At 46.1% G+C, this 19,907-nt stretch overlaps 1 protein-coding gene across 1 annotated transcript in view; it reads right to left on the minus strand.

Annotated features, from left to right (window-relative positions):
* Positions 1-3,156: 3,156 nt before the first annotated feature.
* ACVR2B (activin A receptor type 2B) overlaps positions 3,157-19,907 on the minus strand; it is a 46,381-nt gene continuing 29,630 nt past the window's right edge. The window contains exons 2-11 of the mRNA XM_023231687.1: positions 18,782-18,989; positions 18,302-18,411; positions 17,974-18,125; positions 17,748-17,891; positions 16,993-17,136; positions 16,437-16,585; positions 14,795-14,909; positions 13,956-14,094; positions 13,732-13,862; positions 3,157-13,148 (exon numbers count right to left, since the gene is read on the minus strand). Coding sequence (XP_023087455.1) covers positions 12,954-13,148; positions 13,732-13,862; positions 13,956-14,094; positions 14,795-14,909; positions 16,437-16,585; positions 16,993-17,136; positions 17,748-17,891; positions 17,974-18,125; positions 18,302-18,411; positions 18,782-18,989 — 1,487 coding nt within the window. The 3' untranslated portion in view covers positions 3,157-12,953. The remainder of the gene's footprint in view (positions 13,149-13,731; positions 13,863-13,955; positions 14,095-14,794; positions 14,910-16,436; positions 16,586-16,992; positions 17,137-17,747; positions 17,892-17,973; positions 18,126-18,301; positions 18,412-18,781; positions 18,990-19,907) is intronic.

The following is a 19,907-nucleotide window of genomic DNA, read 5'->3' on the forward strand; positions in this document are numbered from 1 at the left end:
AACTGAGGGCCTTGTACGCCCCCTGGCGACAAACCTGGATGCCCTGGCGCATCCCCGCTTCATCCCTGGTCCACTGGGGCGGGGCGATGGATGGGGAATACGATGTCTAGAGGATTTAGTGGTGTGCTATGTATATTCTTGAGAAGAAAATGCTTTTAGTCCCATTTAATAGCTGAGTAAACACTTGCATATGGTTACACTAAGGTCTCCAGAGCCGATATTCCAACTCAGGTCTATTTATTTATTTTTTTAGCGACAGGGTCTCTGTTACCCAGGCTGCAGTACAGTAGAATGATCATAGCTCACTGCGATCTCGAACTCCTGGGCTCAAGCGATCCTCCTGCCTCAGCCTCCTGAGTAGCTGGGACTACAGGCACGTGCCACACTGCCTGGCTAATTTTTTTTGGCAGGAGTGGGGGAGTAGACAAGGGAATCTCCTTATGCTGCCCAGGCTGGTATCCAACTTCTGCCCTCAAGCAATCTTCCCGCCTTGGCCTCCCAAAGTGCTGTAAGTCCAGGTGTGAGTCACTGTCCCCAACCTTCTCTTTTATATTGGAATAATAATACTTAGATCATACGTTCTTGTGAGGATTAAAGGAGATGACACATGTAAAATGTTTAGGGAAGTACCAGGGGCATGTCGTTAGGTGCTCTGTAAATGTTAGAAATATTTGAGTCATCTCTACTCTTTGTCTTGATAGAATATAAAATCCAGATTGCTGAATGCCTGCTGGCAAAGAAAGGATAGACAGATTTCATGGACTACCACTCACAAATAAATGAGTTCATTTTGCAGCACAATCTCCAGCATTCCGTGTGGACTTAGTTCTTAGCAGAACTTTCAAGTTTCCTATTTCTTGGAAAACCGGTAGGAATAACTTCTATCTGATCCCACTGATGATTCACTGACCAGGAGGCCACTTCTAACAACCTACTGAAGTATGCACATTATTTTGACAGCCTCAAATGGGAGGTTACCCCCTTGCCAGGAATACCTGTTGTGAAGGACCCGGACTGGTTAAGCTACATCAACCAGAGTCCTTCCTAGGGATTTTGGATCTAGTACTCTCTCTGGGTAGCAAAGCTGTGATGTAAAACTCTGGCACTGGGTCAGGCACAGTGGCTCATGCCTGTAATCCCAGCACTTTGAGAGGCCGAGACTGGAGGATCACCTGAGGTCAGGAATTTGAGACCAGCCTGGCCAACATAGTGAAACCCCATCTCTACTAACAATACAAATATTAGCTGGGCGTGGTGCTGCGTGCCTGTAATCCCAGCTACTTGAAAGGCTGAGGCAGAATTGCTTGAACCCAGTAGAGGAAGGTTGCAGTGAGCTGAGATCGTGCCACTGCACTCCAATCTGGGCAATAGAGCAAGACTCTGTTTCAAAAAAAAAAAAAAAAAAACCTCTGGCACTGTCTACAGCCTTGTTTCCTGCTAAGAAGTCAAAGGAGCAGATGCATCTGGTCTTGCTCTGAGCAATAATGGAAGAAATACCAGGACACAGGTGGAGAAGGCCTGCAATGCTGTGACCCCAACTCGCAAGGCTCCTGAAACCCACATACATCCTGCCTTTCTGAAGGCTTGTCTAGTCATTTCTCCCAGAATCCTTTCAGTGAAACCCCCTTTTTTGTCTAATGGTTTCTGTCACCTGCAACCAAGGATCCTGACAAATACAACCAGACAACACTGTTATCTGTAGACTTCAAGGCTACTTCAGCAGCTTTCCCCAGAATTTACTAAATACACAATCACTGAGGTACTGTATTTCTTAAGGCTCTTGTAAGTGCCAGACACTGCTAAATACTAGAGAAATAAATAGTAGATGGCTTTTCCTAATCCAGATCCTCTACTTCTAAACAACAGTGTAACCCCACATTTGGTCCCAAGAGGTCAAGAACTGGAAGGGCTGCCTGCCTCTGGGTAGGAAAACTCCCTCTGGGCCTGTATGCCCACCTCTAAAATTGGCACTGGGCCAGCGATTTGTAAACTTTAATCAAGGTTCCTAGGTGTTCCATAGCGATGCCTGAGACTTAAAGGAAGGGATGAGGGTAAGTGAAATGGTCCCTTGGCCCTCTTCTACTTGCTCATTCAGACAAGCCTGGTTAATATAAACCAACTTCTATGTCAAATTTCTTTTGGTCAAAGAATTCCTTTGCTATAAAGGGAAAGTTTGACCAGATGACTTCTAAGGTCCAATCTTTCAGCTTTTCCAGCTCCAAGATCCTATGTCAAAAATGTCAGCCCTTTGCCCTCCTTCCTTCATTAGGAGCACTCACTAATAAAAGGTGAACTTTCTAAATGTGAAAGAGCAAAAACAGCCAAATATTGGGCAACTGGTCCCTGAATAAAGGGTCCTTTCATCAAAAACTTTCTCCAAAAGTTATCAACAGTTGCTTAATTCTCATAATAAAGGGTGAATTAAAAAGGTGTTTCTCCACTTAGGCAAATAGGAGTCATGGACCAAAAAAACTTGTTAGTGCAGAAAGCAGTGAGATGATTTCTAGGGCCTTCCTGTTTTGTTAGGTATTAAAGACTATCATTATTTTATTGTCGGGGAACCATGAGTTCCTTTGGTGAGATTAAGTCCAGATCTCTGAAACCGGAGACCTGCTTTGCTAATTCCAGGTTGGGGATAAGGACCCATAATTGTATTTTTTAATCGCTCAGCAAATGACTCCAGTACTCAGCAACGTCTGGGAATGGCAGTTTGTCATCTGCAGTAGTCCTGAATACAACTATTTTCAAGGCTTCTCTGCTCCACTTACAACAGTATTGCTCAGGGTTGTCTGCAAAGTACAGGACTGGCGGCAGAGGATGGGGGAATGGGGGAGTGTCTTGGACATTTGGAAAATATGCTACCCTGCAGAAACTTACCCAAAATCCCAGAACAGTTCATTCAGGAGAACGGTCCCCATTCATAGTGTCCCCAACTAGACCCTGCACTTCTGAATGGCAGAAATGGAGACCTGTGCTTAGCTCCAGCCCCACAGGACCATGGCAGACTAGGCATTCAGCCATTAACATGTGTTAATATTACACATACCAAACAGGAGCTGACTTGAGTCAGCCCTCTAAGCAAGGGAACGCCATTTTACTTCTAATCCTCATGAAAGGAAACTCCAATCCCCTGCCACGTAATTAAGAGAGACAAGATTGTTTTATTATTATATTTTATTTTCATATACAAAAAGATAAAACTTGAAATAGTTCTAGATTTTTCCTCCTATTGTTGGGGTGTAACTGCTTCTTCACACAGGGGGAAAAAACTACATTCACATCGGTTTATTTGAGGACCCAGTGCAGAGTTCAAGCAGCAAAACCCCAACTTAGCAGATCTAATTTCAAACTTGACACTCATTTCTAAAATTACCACAGTAAAAAGGAACAAAGATCCACTGCAAATGAATGAACTATGATACAATGTTCTTTCCAAAATGTTTTCATTTTGCAACTGTAATTACATGGATGTCTGCTTTAGGCCATTTTAGGGGTGTGTGTATGTGTGTGTTTGTGTGTGTGTGTGTGTGTGTGTAATATATATATATATAAATCAAACCACTTTTCAAATCCAGACAGGGTAACAGCAACAAGCTTAACTCTGTATATATATATATTTGTTTTAAAACATGATACTTTAGTATAACTTTTGTTAATTCAGTAGTACAAGCTATTCTGTTCTACAAAATTTTTATTTTATAGCTACAAGGGTGAAAAGTGACCTACTACATTTACATCTCACATATCCTGGCATACAAACAGTACTTATTGAATTTGAGCCAAAAACTAGAAGTCTTTAGTTTTAGCACTTGAAAGAGCTTCCTTGCTTCTATAGCCTTAAATCATATACTGTCACATTTCCAGAATTTGCAATTACTCATCATTTTAAACTGTGAGAAACAGGTGAACCCAAACTTTTAATTACAATTTTTATATACAAGTTAGGTAACACAGCTCAATAAGACTTAGCTATCCATCCTAAGCCCAACACACACATTCTCCACTAAGTTAGACAAGTCTTAGGGTTTTCCTTCTTTCCCTTACAAATAATGTACAAATTTAGAAGTAGCTGGTAAAACTGATATATATATATAAGATGGCAAATAAGAGGTGACATTTTCTGTTGGTTCCAAAACTGTTCCTGCAAATTTTGTTCTTTGCTGTGTTCTTTAACCGTATGTGTTACATGCAGAAAGCTCTTTTCATAAGAATTGACATCAAACTCGATGTAAGTTAAATTTACAGTACTGTATAAAGTTATTCAGATTCAAGGACAAATGTGGAAAAATATTAACAGGTGAAAAACTTGGCCTTTGACACTACCATTTAAGATCATGTCAAGTTCATAAGCAGATTTTTGTACAGTTGAAAAATGGCATTGTTGTGGATTTGTGGTTTGGAACTGAAATCTAGAAATATATTTCTACTCTGCGGTAACCCTCTCCCTCAATTCTGAAGTACCACTCAACTTTCTCTGCATTTTTATAGAATTATAGAAAAAAAAAGAGAAAAAAAAAAAAAAAGCCGCTGGCATTTTAACAATTCCTTCCCTCACTGGCAGTCTTAACATTTTCAGATGAGGTCTCCTAAAGAATCTCTAATCATCACTTGCTCCCAGTCGGCCTTTCATGATGACTTGGACACTTTTCCAATTAAAACTCAGATGTTGCCTAATCTTTCCTACTCTCATCTCTGTCATTGTTGGTAAAATTTGGGCGACTGCATTTTTCCCTTATGGAGAAATTATTTGGCTAAACACACACTTAACTTGTGGCAGTGCTCTGAGAAAACCCCACTCAGGCTAAAGCACTTGCAGGGACTGAAGTCAACAGTCCACTGAATGGGGCAGAGACCAAACACTTAAGATGACTGACTTGGGACCCTCACTGGGAACACACTGACCTTGTGTCCCATGGTCTGCGGAACAGCAGGTCTGCAGGACAGCAGGACAGCCCAGGAAGGTAGACCATGCTCATATGGCTGAGCTACCACTTTTAATCTTGGTCTGCCATCTACGCCCCAGAGACAAAAATTCAGATGTGGTGACTGCTGGTTAATTAAACTTTTTGAACTGGTAAAAAAGGCTCTTTAAAAAATATATATATTTATTTAAAATACATCAAAATGACAAACAGCCATATCCCACAAGGCCTGATTTCACAGCAACATATGCTACAGACATCTTCCCAAAATGCACTATGGTGGATAGTGGGTTTTTTATCCTGCCATTTAAAGGAATGTTCTACATTGAGCATTAGCGACTGGAAATGTGATACAAAGAGCTTATCTTTGGAACTAATTTGCGTGCAAGACCGACCAGCCAATTAAATCGCTTTGCCTATTCAGATACACGAGAATACTGAAAATGGCAGAATTCAAAGAGGAACACAGGAAGCACCATTCAGATGACACTCTAGACCCATCCCACCACAGTGCCAGGACGAGCTTGCCAGAAGCCCTTTCTTCAGTCCTTGGGAAGAGTTTTCCTTTAAAACAAGTGCCCACGCTCAGCAGGGTTCCTGCATGTGTACGTTAAAAGTCTGCAGTATCAAGAGGACCCAGATGGTGACACTGTTCAACATGAGGTCTGAGGTAACTGGTTCTTAAAATATCTGGATCACAAAAGTGCATCCAGAAATTAGAGCTGAGAAAAAGGAAAAAGGTAGAGGTGGGGGACTAGAAAAGACAAGTAGAAAAAAGCTTACAGCAGTTGCTTTTAGGGGGAAGAGAGTGACAAAAACAAAGGCACAACAGAATTACATTCCAAGACACGTGGCTGCAGAGCAATGTTCTTTTTATGGGGAACAGATGGGGTTGGTTTCTGGAGTGCTACTAGATCTGCTGGAACTAAATTTATTCCAAGTATAAAAAGGGTAAAGTGTAAACCTATACGCTTAACCAGAATGAATAATAAGCACAGCTGGTTTAAAATGACACATTAGGGATTCTCTTGATAAAACTATCCAGTCCAGTGTACCTCTGTCTGGAAGCAGCTGCTTGAAGCCAGCGGGCAGAGTCTGGGGGACAGGTCTTTAGCTGGGCCTCAGGACTGGCCATTATGCATACCAGAAATTAACTTAATTATTCATTATATATCGCCATCAAAAGTCCCACACAAATAACCATCCACTCTGCCTAAAAATAAACAAGCTAAAATGAAGACCACTTTCCATATTGTGGCAGTGATGCTAAGCTTCCTAAGAAAAGCAGGAAAACTCTGGAGCTATTTGAAAGATGCTCTGCTGTTACTGGGGTTCTGAGCTTCCTCACTGGGCTCCTGGCTGACTCCACAGATTGAAGCAGCGAGCCAACCCAACCATTCTCACCTCCAAAAGAGCCCTGACCAAAGAGGACAAAATGTGCCTGGCAGCTCTCCATTTAATTGGATCACTGCATCCACATGCCACCCTCCCCACTTTTCTGGACAATTACTTAAACTGGGTAATTCTGTCCCCCAACCTGGATAATGTGATCTTAGGTAATTCAGTTTGGTGGATTACTCAAACCACCAGATTCTCATTTCAAAGTTTTTGTACCTGAATCTTATTCGAGTCCCATCCCACCCCAATCTGCACCCCTATACAATTTCTGTTCCCCCGAACACTCTCACATGACTATGTCGTATGGCAAAAGCTTACAAACCAATTTTTGACCTCAGAACCCTTTGTTCAACAGAAATCTCAGGAGGAAGCACCAATGTAAAACACACTGCAGGCCCTCTCTCCTCCCAATCCACAAGAAGCTGAGCTGAAGTATCACTGTCCTACACAAACACAAGTGGAGTTTTGGCCAAAAAAGACCCACAAATTGACTCCAGTCTGCCAGTGTATCACAAGAATCCATATAAGCGCTAAGTAAAAGTTCCACACCACTCATGCTCCAGTGTACGTTTCTCTTGAAAGGTAAAGCTCATTAGCTCTGATTACAAAATCATTCAAATTCACTAACTTTATAAAAATAATCTGTGGTACAAAACAATCTCCACACTGTGTAGAAGAAATCTGTCAAGTGATATAACTAAATATATATGTAGAACTATCGATTTTTTTAAAGTAAAGTTTCAAGTGTTGTGTATCTATTATACAACCTATTCTTTTATTTACAATGCTAACATTCTGACGCAAACGTGATTAGGAGAGTCGGGGAATGAGCCCACACCCAACCAACAGAGAAGTTCCCAGGACTCAAGACAGAACTCATGCATTTGCAAGAAGACCCATCCTCACCTACCTGAAAAACTCGCGGGTCATATTTTTTCCTAACTGTGAGCTCAAAAATGTAAACTTTGCAAGTGAATGTAATACTCTTCTGTAGATGTCCAGCATAGCCCAGGTTTATATAACCCATTCCATACACAAAGAGTGGTGTGTACATTGCTTTAGTGTCCTGTGGTTGGTTTACAGTAGTTCTCAGAATTACCCAGGGCCTAGACAATCCAAAGACACTGCCCTAGAGAAGTAAAGGCAGTGCAGGGCCCATCACCACACATTGGCATTTAGAGAATATGTGTTTCAATTAGGAAAAATCACTTCAGTTATCTCTATGAGCTGCCATAGGAGCAAATAAAGTATCACTGGTTTTGGCACTACAGGGGATACAGGAAGTACCACAATACAAAAGTCTTGTTTCATTCATACCTGGAAGATACCGTAATGAAAACGGAAAAACTTGGTAATAATTTAAATAATGATAAATTCTTTAAATTCAAATTATTGTTCGAACCAAAGTTTACAGTGGACCCAAAATAAACATAAAACATTCAAAGTGTCCCACTAGATAATTTGGACTTTTGTTTGTTGGCAGGCCTTTTTTGGAGCCACCAATTGTTTTAAAAACTGTTATTGGGTCAACTGAATTAATTTCCAAAGGGGTGTTTTTTCTACAAAACTAAATCATTATTTCAAAAATCTTTTCCAACCTTCTAAAGGTTTGGGATACATTCATAGGTAGACTGCTGGTTACAAATCAACTACCTGGAATCTTACTTAAAGAACTACGCGTATAACCCTGAATTCATTAAACATTTACAAAACTAAACTCAGAAGATGTATATACAGTTCATCAACTGAATTACTGGGCCTGTTTATCTAAAACATTATCTAAAACATTACTGTCAATTGAGATTTAAACTAATCATTACTAGATTGAACATGTTAGCTGCTGAGTATTTCATTAGTTTAGAATTTGCAAACAGCCATTAACTAAAAGAATTCATGTCACCCCAGTGAAAAGGAGAAAAAGACACCTTGTCCCCTTCTCGTTCTGGCTGTTTGCCCAGGATGCAGGGTAGATAACTAGATTCACGGAGCTTCTTAAAAAAGTATAGTCTGATGCCCCTGAAATGGGAATCAGGCCTGGCCATCTCTCCAAAGGTGTGCCATCAAAAACTCAACAGGCTAAAATAACTGAGACTGAAAATCAAACCGAGTTAACTCCTGGAAACTGCTTTCCAATTAGTTTATTTTTCTAGTGAAATCAAGTTCTCGAGAATAATAACTAGCTGTCCAACTTCTAGTACCAATTCTAAAAACTTACATACTTATGCTTATTAGATTATTTTAAAAACCAGCAAGTCTTTGTGTTACCAGTAGGTGCTGGAAACTTTATACTACATACTAAAAAAGGCAAAATTCTAGTTTCAAGAGGGCCATCCAATACTCTCACTTTAATGGAACAGCCACCTCCCCACCCTCACGGCTCAGAGCACAGGGGCCAAGTGACAGGCTTTCTGAGTCACACACAACACACGAAGGATGTTCAATACATAGCTGGGCCTCCTTCCACCAGGGAAAAACCCCACACACAGCCAGAGCACACAGGGCATAGCAGCAGGATGGAGGAAACGAGAATATGGCCAACTAAAGAGAAAGGTGACAGAGCCCAACTACAGGACGAAGTGCTTTGCTGTCTAAGTCATGTCAAGAGCGTTAGCCTAGCCTCTTAAGGCAATCGAAGAACTACCTCTGTGGCCTGGAGAAGACAGACCCTTCCCTTTACTAAGAATATGTGAGCAAGAGTTTCTATCCTCCTGAAGATGTTCAAGGCTGGAAAACAACCTCTTTGTTCTGCAGAAACACCCCCAAGTCCAGACAGGATGTATTCAGAGTCAGAATCAGCCGGCACGTGTGGATATGCCCTCCCCACTCCCCAGGCAGGACTGGTCCCACAGGCTCCTCTCCAGAGCAGACAGGACAAGAAGGCCATGCTGGACACAAAGGCTAATAATGCTCACCAACTTCCCTCACAGGCCGGTGTCACTTTCTCCTAAGAACAGCCCATTTGCAGCCCTTGCCCACAAGCAACTCATGCAAGGAACTCCTGCTGAGGACCAATGGTCCCAGGAGAAAACCCAGCTTATGCCAGGCCAGAATGTTCTGATGACTACGTCTACGGCCTTCCCCAATGCCCCATCATTGAGGGCCCTCTGCATGACACTGTAACACAATGGCCTCTGTCCTCACTTGCTTTCTCCTTCTGCTCATTACTGGATTTCTCCAGCTAGGGATGACTTCTCAGTTATCACAGATGCTTTCAAAGAAGATTCTTCCCCAAGACCCATCCCTACAGCCAGGAGCCTGCTTGGATGACAGCACACTAGAAACGAAGAAGCAAGGATCCTTGGCTACTCTCTGCTAACTTGGTCCCCTCCCACCCTGCATGGAACAGCCCCTCCCATTGACAGGGAAAACGATGCCAGGCCCCATTTTCCCCAGTCTGTCAAAGAGCCTGAGGTCAAAAACAAAAAGAAAGCAATTATCTGAGCCCCCGAAAAGTGCATGTTGCATGAAGTTATTATGGAAAACAGCACAGGCAGAGGCTGTATGACCCAGTAAATTCAAAGTAGGACTCTAGATGGCTCACTCCTCAAAGAACACATGACAGCAAACAGACAAACATTTTACCTGGGGCAAAAGGCCCACCTGTGCTCCTAGACCCATACCCTATAAGGAGATCCCCCACTTTTTTCTTGCCATCAGAACCAGATATACCACCTGATGGGTGAGCTTTACACCACAACATGAGGGGAAGAGCGGCCTGAAGCCCAAAGAACTGGCATGGACCACCCTCCTCCCCAGCCCCACCAAAAAGGTACCATCTCCTGACACACCATCTGATGGCGAGGCTCCACAGGGACACTACAGTGGCTGAGCGCACGGTGGGCCGAAGGGGAAGGCCACCCAGAGAAAAGTCAGGCAGGCCTGACCTGTCTGTACTGTGTGCTGACTGCAAAGTCCCACACCAGAACCATGGCTCAATCCTCCCTTGGCCAGGTCAAAACTTCTCACAAGAATCAAGCCAGCACACAAAAGAAAAACCACCCAGAGGAACTAATAGCAAACAAAGAGGCTGGGGTTTAGTGTTCAGGTAGTATCATGATCTAACTATTCCTGCAGTAAATTTGCTACATTTGTTAGTGGTTTGTTTCTTCTGAGGATGAAAAGTAAAGATGCCTGCCCTGCCTGAGGAGAAAGCTAAAAAAATTAGATATGGCACTTTTCAATAAATATTTTAAAGCTTCTTAAAGAAATAAATGGTAAAGAAAAGCAACTGCTGTAAGGCCTGTTTTGCCATTAAAAATTATTCCAAGGGAAGAAAAATACCACAGCACAAAATCAAACCATTTAAAAATAAAAATTAAAAAAAGACAACATAGCTTACCAAAACCCTGTTCCTGTAACCACTTGGCCAGCCCACATTTTGACCCCTGAAGCAAAAACTGAGCTCTGAGAGGGAAGCAAATGGGCCTCCCATAGCACCCTGTGCCTCCACACCCAGAGGAAAAGACCCCCAGGCAGCAAGCCCCAGACACTGACCATAGCACGCCAGGTAGATGGCCAGGCGTGTGCAGTGCCCCCCCCACACTATGGACTCCAAGACCAGCAAGAGCGAAACCCTTCCCTCCCAGACACGCTACAATAGAAGACTAGCCTGAGTCACGGTGTGCTTCACAGAGGCGCCACACATCTCTTCCAAGGTTGCTGCTAATTTGCTGAAGAAGTTAAATCTCAAGTAAAATCACCCCATTCAGGTCTAAGGGCCATCCTTCTACCAGGTTTAAGTGGGGTTGTCATTCTGAACATCAACGGATCAAGTTACATGTTACATGTGAATTCCATGTGAAGCTCCAAACAACCCAAGAGGAGGCGGCCTCTTCAGTTCTCACCCAGGTCAACCTCTCCCCACAGCCCTCATGATGAAGAGATGCACTGTTTTTAAATAAAATGATCTAAAGAAACCAGAAGGAAAAGCCTTCACAAACAAGACTGATGAATGCCCAGACTTGGCCCAGACAGCCAACCTACAGCTGATGACAATTATTTACAAGGGGGCGTTATCAAACAAAAATGGTAGCACTCCCTAGAAGATGCAAACTTTTTTCTTTTTCTCTATTTCTTTTAAACTTCCTTGTCATAAAAGCCAACTTACATTAAAACATACTTACTACAAGACAACACAACTAACAAAATATATAATAAACCTTACACAAGTAGAAAATTCTGAGGTATTTCTGGTTTGAGGTGATCTGTGGTCGTGAAGTTTTAATTCTTTTACTTTTCAAAATTTAAACCTTGGAAGCCACATAGCAAAGCATGTGTATATGTGGATGTGTGTGTTTTGTTTGAAAAAAAAATTTAGCATGTTTCATAAATTAAAAAGAATTCAAATGTTGAAACAGCAGCATTAGGAACATTCACTGACTAGAGCAAGGTTATGGCATAATAGAAAAACAGTTTTTTTAGAATATGTACCACTTTAAGAGGTCTGGAGAAAGCCTTGTCCACGAGCCACAGAAAGGGGACAGTATTGTTACCACCTGGGGCAGAACCAGAGCTGCAGGACTCTGGGGTCCCCAGCGAGGCAGGCCTTGGCAGACTCCACCCAGGAAATCCTCTTGCCCTATCTGTGCAAGACAACCCCTGTGGGCATTTCCCTGAACTGCTCCAAGAGGAAACAAAAGTATTTCAACTTTTCGTCCATTAAGGGTATTTACAGCATCGTGTCTTATGAAGAATGTATTCACTAACCTGTGATTCTACCCTCACCTAATTTTAAAATTAAGGAAGAAAAAATGTTTCACCCTATGCCCAAGGCCAAGTTAGTGAAAATAAACTGGTCAGGGCCAGCAGGTAAGTCAGGGCTGTACCCAATCTCAGACTTTCTCCAAACCCCACTCTTGCTATTAATGCTCGGCCTCCACAAGGTCCTTCCCCTCGATTCCTGGTTACCTGAGAAGTAGCCTCCATAGTAAAGGATGCTGCTCCGAATGTGCCCAAGTCCAGTGTAGCTCTGTTCCAAATCCTACCCCCAGTACTGTCCTCCCCTTCCAACTCCAGTCCAAACCATTCTCATCCCAGTTTTTTTCTCGGTCAGGACAACACCCGTTAGATCCGTGAAAGATGTATCTGCTGTTTCTTAAGCTCACTAAAACAAAATAAAAGGAGGGGAGGGAGGAGGGAGGGGAGAAGGGCAGAGGGCAGAGGAAACTCCTCTTCTGAGGAAGGTATGTTCTTATGTAACAGTCTTCAAAGGTTCCTCTAGGTAGAGTTTGCAGCATTAGGTTTCCTAAGACAGGAGATGGGTTTCTTTGTGTCACAGATTCTGAGACGACGAACAAAGAGAAAGCGGGAAAAATGAATCCCAAAGGACAGGAGGTGGCTGAGGCTCTTCAGCATGGCGCTGGTTCTGCATTCACAGCTCAGCACCTCAACGCCTGCTGACGTGTCCGCTGTTTGTGATACAGTAGAGCAATATGCTGGTAAAAACTGATCCAATCCAAAAAATAATATTAATAATAATAATTATAATAATTATAATAATAATAATAAGTCAAGGTAAAATAGCAGCTGCATTTTATGTGTTTGTTGGTTTTATGGGATTTCCAAAACAAAACACAACTTTTTTCCTTTTTTCTTCAGATCCACTGAGTCTGGACAGACACTCATGTCCTGGGCTTAGATGCTTGACTCTTTAGGCGGCAGGTCCACATTGGTGACAGAGGTCACCAGGGAAACGAGACAGTCCGAGGTAGTGCCGTTGACCGACCTCCGAATCAGGGACACCCGCTCCTCCACACAGCCCGCAGACAAGCGAGCCTCTGCATCATGGTCCCAGCACTCCTCGATGGTCACACAAAGCTGGGCCAGGCCCTGAGCAGCATAGGGGAGATGGGAAAGACACCTTTGTTAGGGCCCTTCAATGAGGAAAAGCTTTGGGGGACAGTAAACTTGATGTTCCCAAGGATCAGGCAGAGCCCACCGGCCTCAACCACAGCAGCAGGTCCACCAGCAGAGGCCTGGGGGAAACTTCAGGAATCAGCATGCCTGCCTTCGTGGCAGTCATCTTTCTGAGCTTACTGGCCTCACTCCACAGCTCTGGGAAATGTTCATTGAACCTCAACATACATAGGAGGGAGAAGGAGACAACCAGGCCCCTACTAGGGCAGACATGACTACCTGCCTTGAAGAACTGATATTCAAATAAAATCGTATTCAAAGCCCAAACCATACAAGGGCCCAAAATGTAGCAGTTCAGTCAAAGTGGGGATGGGGATCAGGAGAAGGACATCATCCTACCTTACTCCCCATAACCCCTGGAACCCATTCCTAGAGTCCAGGGAACGTAGCAGACTTTCTCTTTGCTCAGTCCCCCTTGATTTCAGCTTACCTGCTACACATGAAGGGTTTTCCCTTCTCCACCCTCTTGCAAAGTTGCCTGCACCAGGCCCCTTACCGGGTGTTTCAACCAGTGATCCTTAATGGTGGGCCTCATCTTCTTGTGCACCACCACCTCCTGCAGCTCCTCCAACGAAGGGTGCTGGCCAATCTCTTCCTCAAAGGGCAGCATGTACTCATCCACGGGTCCTAGGATTAAGAGAGAACCTGGCAGGATCACTCCAAAGTCCCACTGCTCCCTATCCCTCAACCTAGGATGCCCAGGGCGGCCATCCTACTTACCGTCTGCAGCCTTGCAGCGAGACACAAGCTCCCACAGCACCAGCCCCATGGCATACATGTCAATGCGCAGGAAGGCATCTCTCTGGAAGTTGATGGCTCCCTCGAGCACCTCAGGAGCCATGTACCGTCTCGTGCCTACCTATGTGAGGACAGAGGAGGACAGGGTTTACAGTGACTGGCCATACACACACAGCTGGGACATGGGAGTTACAGCCTCTGTGCACCAGAGGGGGGAAGACAGAGCAATTCAGACGGGTTATCAATGATGGCAAACCTCGATTCACCACATTCACAGCAGTTACGAGAGGTCACAGCATCAATTATACTTGGATAATAATTTTTAAATACTATATCCTGGAGATAATAGTAATCTAAAATGGAATTGTTACCAAATTAATACAAGGAACTACAGATGATGTGTATTTTACTGAGATTAAGACCAAAAACAAAGGGAGAAGGAGAACACTTAAAAATAATAACAGTGACTGTTTTAGAAATTATTTCCTAAGTTTAATTTTTAGTTAATTTTTCCAGGTTCTTTGTTTGGATCCTTAGTACATTTCTTTCTGTTTTATCTTAGGAATTAAAACTACAAAAGTGAGAGACAGACAACGAGGACTAGTGGTCAAAACCCCAATGGGGAATCTCTACATTTCCCAGCTGACTGTCAGCTACACTGCCTTTCTCCACTGGTCAAATAAGAGCACTGTTCTGAGTTCTCAGACAGCTCTGAACACATGCAGTCACCCTCATCCGTGCACCTCGCCAGCTGAGCACGAAAACGGCAAAGTATCTACCCTGGGCCTGCCCCTGTCTTCCTGCCCTGTGAGGCTTGTTACCTGTCCGTGGGTGTCTCCTGGAGGTTTCCCTGGCTCAAATCGAACAGCCAAGCCAAAGTCAGCCAGCACGGCTGTGAGGTCGCTCTTCAGCAATACATTCTTACTTTTAAAGTCCCTGTGGAAACAAGTGGGCAGAGATAAAGCTTAACATCATGATCCAACTCCCACTTTGGTTCCCAAGATACTAGAGTCTGTGCCCTAGAGTCAGTCCCCAGACCAGGCCATCCCCCCCTACCTGGGGTGCAGAGGTGAAGCAGCACAGGCAGGCAGCTGCAGGAGCCCACATAGGTGTGAGAATCCCTCAGTGCACTTCAGATGGAAGGCTTCCCCCAGGATTGGCAAAGCAACACCTACCCTAACGGTTGGGCAGACCCTGTCCCAGTCCCCACACTATCAAAGGCCAGCCCATATATTCTCAGAGGGGTTGTGGACAGGCACACTGGCCTGGGATGCAAGCTTTCTGAGAAGAATTTACAGCATTTGGAATGTGAATGAGAATAGGAATTTAATATTACCTTTCCTAGGATCCTGCAGATATCCCTTAGGGCCTTGAGCTCACCATGAAGGCTGGGTGGAGCAAGGGTGCTGTTGCATGCGCCCAGCTCCACCTCTAACTAAGCAAAGCTATTTGTGGTACTCAATTTCCCCAGTGCCTGTCTCAGCCCTGTGAGGATTCGACTGAGTGGTAAGTACAAATGCTTAGGGCCACACCAGGAATACTTACTAGGTGTTCCTATTAAGTTGAGCCATATAGTGGAGACAACATTCAAGCTTTTGGCCTGTAAGAATAGCACTTTCATACAGTCAACCTTCTATGTCATTACTGTTATTACCATCAGGGACCCTTCAGCTGTGAACGCTGGAATTTGAGGCTCATTCCCCTCCCTCACAGTCACAGAACCAGACTCAACTAGCTACAGGACCTTGGCTAAGTCATTCAACTTCTCTGTACTACTGTTCCTCATCTGCAAGACAGAGCTGAAAAATACAGTACTTGTCTCAATGGGCAGTAATGAAGGTTAAATGAATTGACACTTCTCAAGTGTTTAGAGCACTGCCTGCCATTTAGTAAGCAGGACAGTGATGAGCTCATCCAGAGTTTCTTAAAGTGTGGTTTGAGGACCCCAGAAGATCTCTAAGACTGTTCCAAGGGAATCTATAAAGTCAAAATTATTTTCATTTATTTGCTTTTTGAAGGCTCATTCTCTTAGGAGCATAACTCTGTGCTCCTATGAGCTACATGAGATGTGATGTCATCACTCTGACAGCGAATGGGATGTGTGGGTGTGCTTGAATACAGCAAATATCAATAGTCATAATCCACTTACACAAAAGTCCTTTTAAGAGTATAGAGGGGTCCTAAACTAGACAATTTGAGAGCTACTGAGCCAACTCTCCAACCAAAGTAATGGAGTCAGCACTTCATGTGGCCATTAGAGGGCACCACAAACCAGCTTGGGAGGCCATGCCATCCCCAGGACTCAGTGGGAAGGCCAGGTTTTGTGCCCAGCTGCCTCAGACACACAGCAAGCAGAATAAGTATGTTTAGGAAGCTGAGACATCTCCAGACACTGCTCTCACCCACCAACCCTTCCTACAGCTCCAAGCCAAGTGCAGGAAAGGCATGTGCTGACCCTAGTACCTGTGGGCAATAGACGGCTTGTGGCCCTCGCCACGGCACCAGGGCACGTCCTCATGCAGGTATGAGAGGCCTCGCGACATCGTCTCTGCTACATGACACAGTTCGTTCCATGTGATGATGTTCCCCTTGAGGTAATCCGTGAGGGAGCCCTGAGAGAAGACAGCACAGAACTTGAGCACAGATTCTGGGTACAGGACAGAACCCAGCCCAGCCCTGGCAGAGAAGTCTCAGTGGGCCAATGACTAGGCTGCCCTCCTGGGAGGCTACTACAATTGATATGGAAGATAGATGAGGCCAGGAGGCAGGGAGGACTATGGGCTGGGAATCATGCAGTCACTACTCTTATCACAAAAACTTATCCCAGGGTGAGAGGTTCCTATCATAGGGGCACATATGTCCACTCCTATGGCAGGGGCAACCTCATTGTGGATAGTGCTACTGGGGCAGAGTACCTCATGGTGGACACCTCCACAGGGAAGGGGTCATCATATTATGGAGAGCCACCAAGGGGGCATTCTATCTCCTCTCAGAGTCCATTCTGATGGGTGTGGCTCACCTTGTCGTGGAAGGCCGTGATGAGCCACAGCTCTACTTCGAGGTTGGAGCCTCGCTTCTCGGCAGCAATGAACTGTAGCAGGTTCTCGTGCTTCATGCCAGGTGTGCTGAAGATCTCCCGTTCACTCTGCCATGACTGCTTGTCCTGAGGCCGGGGGTGAGGGGTTGGGGGGACAACTGGCTGGTTTAGCCCTGCTACAGTCACATTGCCCTACAGGAGAACAACCATTCCCCATTCCCCACTCCCGAGCCTCCCAGCTGATTCCCCACCCCCCAGCCTCGCAGCTTCAGCATTTGTAACAGGACCAGGAGAAGATCTGTATTAAGCTAGGTCCTGGAGCATGAGGCCAACAGTGATCCCTGAGATCACTTAAGGCTAGCACTTTGATTTACAAACGAGGCCTTCCTGTCTGTGGACAGACGGGAAGTGAGTGACCCCGCATCACCCAACAAATGAGGCAGGGCGAGACCTGGTGTCCAGGGCCGCTGGAAAGACCTCAGTGTCAAAAACAAAACCTTGGAAACCGGGGCAAATCAAGGTTTTGCAAAGCCCTACCCTAGTCCTATGATAAAATTCCACAGTTGCATGAAATCTACAGACCAGCCAAGTGTAACATGAGTAACTAGGCCCAATAAGGCTCACTTTTCTCTAATACCACAATGTATTTGGGGTTTGGATTGCCTCAGGGCAGGAGAGCCTCCAGTTCAAGCTACAGTGGAGGCAGAGGACCTGGATGGAGCCCCTCAAATACTCACCTGGAGTGGGAAGATCTTGACAGCTACAAAGTCATTCATGAGCTGGGCCTTCCAGACACAGCCAAAGCGCCCCCGAGCCTTGATCTCCAGCAGTTGCAGTGGCTTCAGGCCCACCAGAGGGGATGGGGGTGGAGGCCCAGGGTCCTGGGGGAGAGCAAGGCTTAATAAGGTCTGGCCTGTCCTCCCGACCTCTACCCTGCCCTGCCCCAAGCCAGCACTGTCTCACCTCATGGATGTCCACATGACCGTACGGGGGCTTGCGATGCCGGTACATCCAAAAGGCCAGCAGGACGATGAGGGAAAGGCCCCCGATGGGCAGCAGTGAGTAGGCCAGCACCGTGAGCAGGGTGGGGGCTGTCGGAGGTGGCTCATACGTGACTGGGGGACACACAGAGCCCTGTGTCAAACAGTCTGCCCAACCTCACACCTCCAGAGCCAGACTACAGGGCCCTGTAGCCACACCCCCCCACCCCCCAACTGAGGAGCCAAGAGCTCCAAGCCAAAGAGGCCCAGGTCAGCTGACTCAAGGCCCCACTTCCACACTGCCCCCTCACCTTCCGGGCCCCCAGCCTCTGGCAAATGAGTGAAGCGCTCGTTGCAGAAGTTGCCTTCACAGCAGCAGAAGTACACCTGGGGGTTCTCCTCAGTGGCCACACACTCCTGCCTGGAGGCACAGAATTTTCCATACACCCCTCACCTGGGGGATGCAAGACTCCCCCAGGCCTGCCCCGCCAACCCCTCCTCACAGACAGAGCACCTCATGGGCAGCATCAGGGGGATGGTGTGAACTCACCTCCCCTACAGGAGACCCAAAGCCAAGGAGGAACAGCCAGTGGTTGACACTCACTGAGACCCCTCCTCAGGGTTGAGGTAGGACAAATAGGGTGTGGAAGGGCGTGGGGCCCTGGCTACCATCTCAAGAGCCCCTTCTTGGTCCTCTGTCTCCCGCTCAGACATCCTGAGACCCAAATGGCCCAGTGGGCAGTATAAGTGCAGGTGGGTCCAAGAGGAAAGGAGGGCGCGTCGTGGAGTACCTATCATAGCAGTTGAAGTCATCTAGCCAGCAGCCCTTCTTCACGAGCTCGATGGTGCCAGAGCTGTTGCGCCAGGAGGCGTAGCAGTGCAGCCGCTTGTCCTGCTCGCCCTCGCAGCGCTCCAGGCCGCTCTGGTTGGTGCGCTCCAGCTCCCAGTTGGCGTTGTAGTAGATGCACTCCCGTGTCTCAGCCTCCCCACGCCCAGAGCCTGTGTCCCAGAGAAAAGAGAACCACCGAGCATGCCCCTGGGACCACCACCCAAACCCCTACTCCCAGTCCTGGGTGCCAGGCCACCCTGAGGGAGGGAGGCCGGGTGGTGGGTTGGGGTCACCAACCCCCTGCACTCACCCCTGGACGCAGGCCACCCATCCATCCAACACCTCTTAATTTACATGTGCCAGTTGGCACCAGCCCCCACCTTATTCTGCAGCCCATCACAGCTGCCCCTAGGCCTAAGCAAAAGAGAGAAGGCAGGAAACCTAATGCCCCAGAAGGATAGATAAACAGCCAGCCAGCCAGAGGCCAGATGCACAGAAAGGGCACCAATACCTGAGGCTCCTGGGTGGGGGTGGGGGCTACTTCCCTGCTGCAGCAGAAACTGATGAAGGGGCACCCTTAAAACCCCAGGGCACACTGGAATCACCGTATGTTGGAGGTGTGGGAAAGAGGAGCAGTGTTCACTCAAATATATATTTCCAGGCCCAATCCAGACCCATCCCAATGGGAATGGGTGCAGAATATGTGCTTTTAACCACCCCTGTCTGTCTCAGGTAATTGTGACAAAGATCTCAAGGACCACTTGGGAAAACTGCAAAGGGGAGTGGCTTCCTGCTGCTCCTGTCTCTGCCCCCAAGCCCCCTTCTCACAACAGTTCCCCAGGGAGACCATGCCAGTGGGTCCCCCACAACTCCCTGCCCATACGTAAAGGGAAGCAAGGACCCTGTAAGCGTCCTTTCTACACCCAGCAACCACGCCTGGTACTGAAGAACATAAGGAATGTTCTCCACGCAGGGCTGGAGAACATAAGGAATGAGGCCTGCGTGTACAGGGTAAGCCTCTCAAAGTCACCAAGGGGAATACGTGCCCCAGGCAGAGGAGGGCTAGATGGTGGCTTAACCTGCAATCA

Source organism: Piliocolobus tephrosceles, chromosome 2, assembly GCF_002776525.5.
Source record: "Piliocolobus tephrosceles isolate RC106 chromosome 2, ASM277652v3, whole genome shotgun sequence".
In the NCBI taxonomy this organism is placed as follows: Eukaryota; Metazoa; Chordata; class Mammalia; order Primates; family Cercopithecidae; genus Piliocolobus; species Piliocolobus tephrosceles.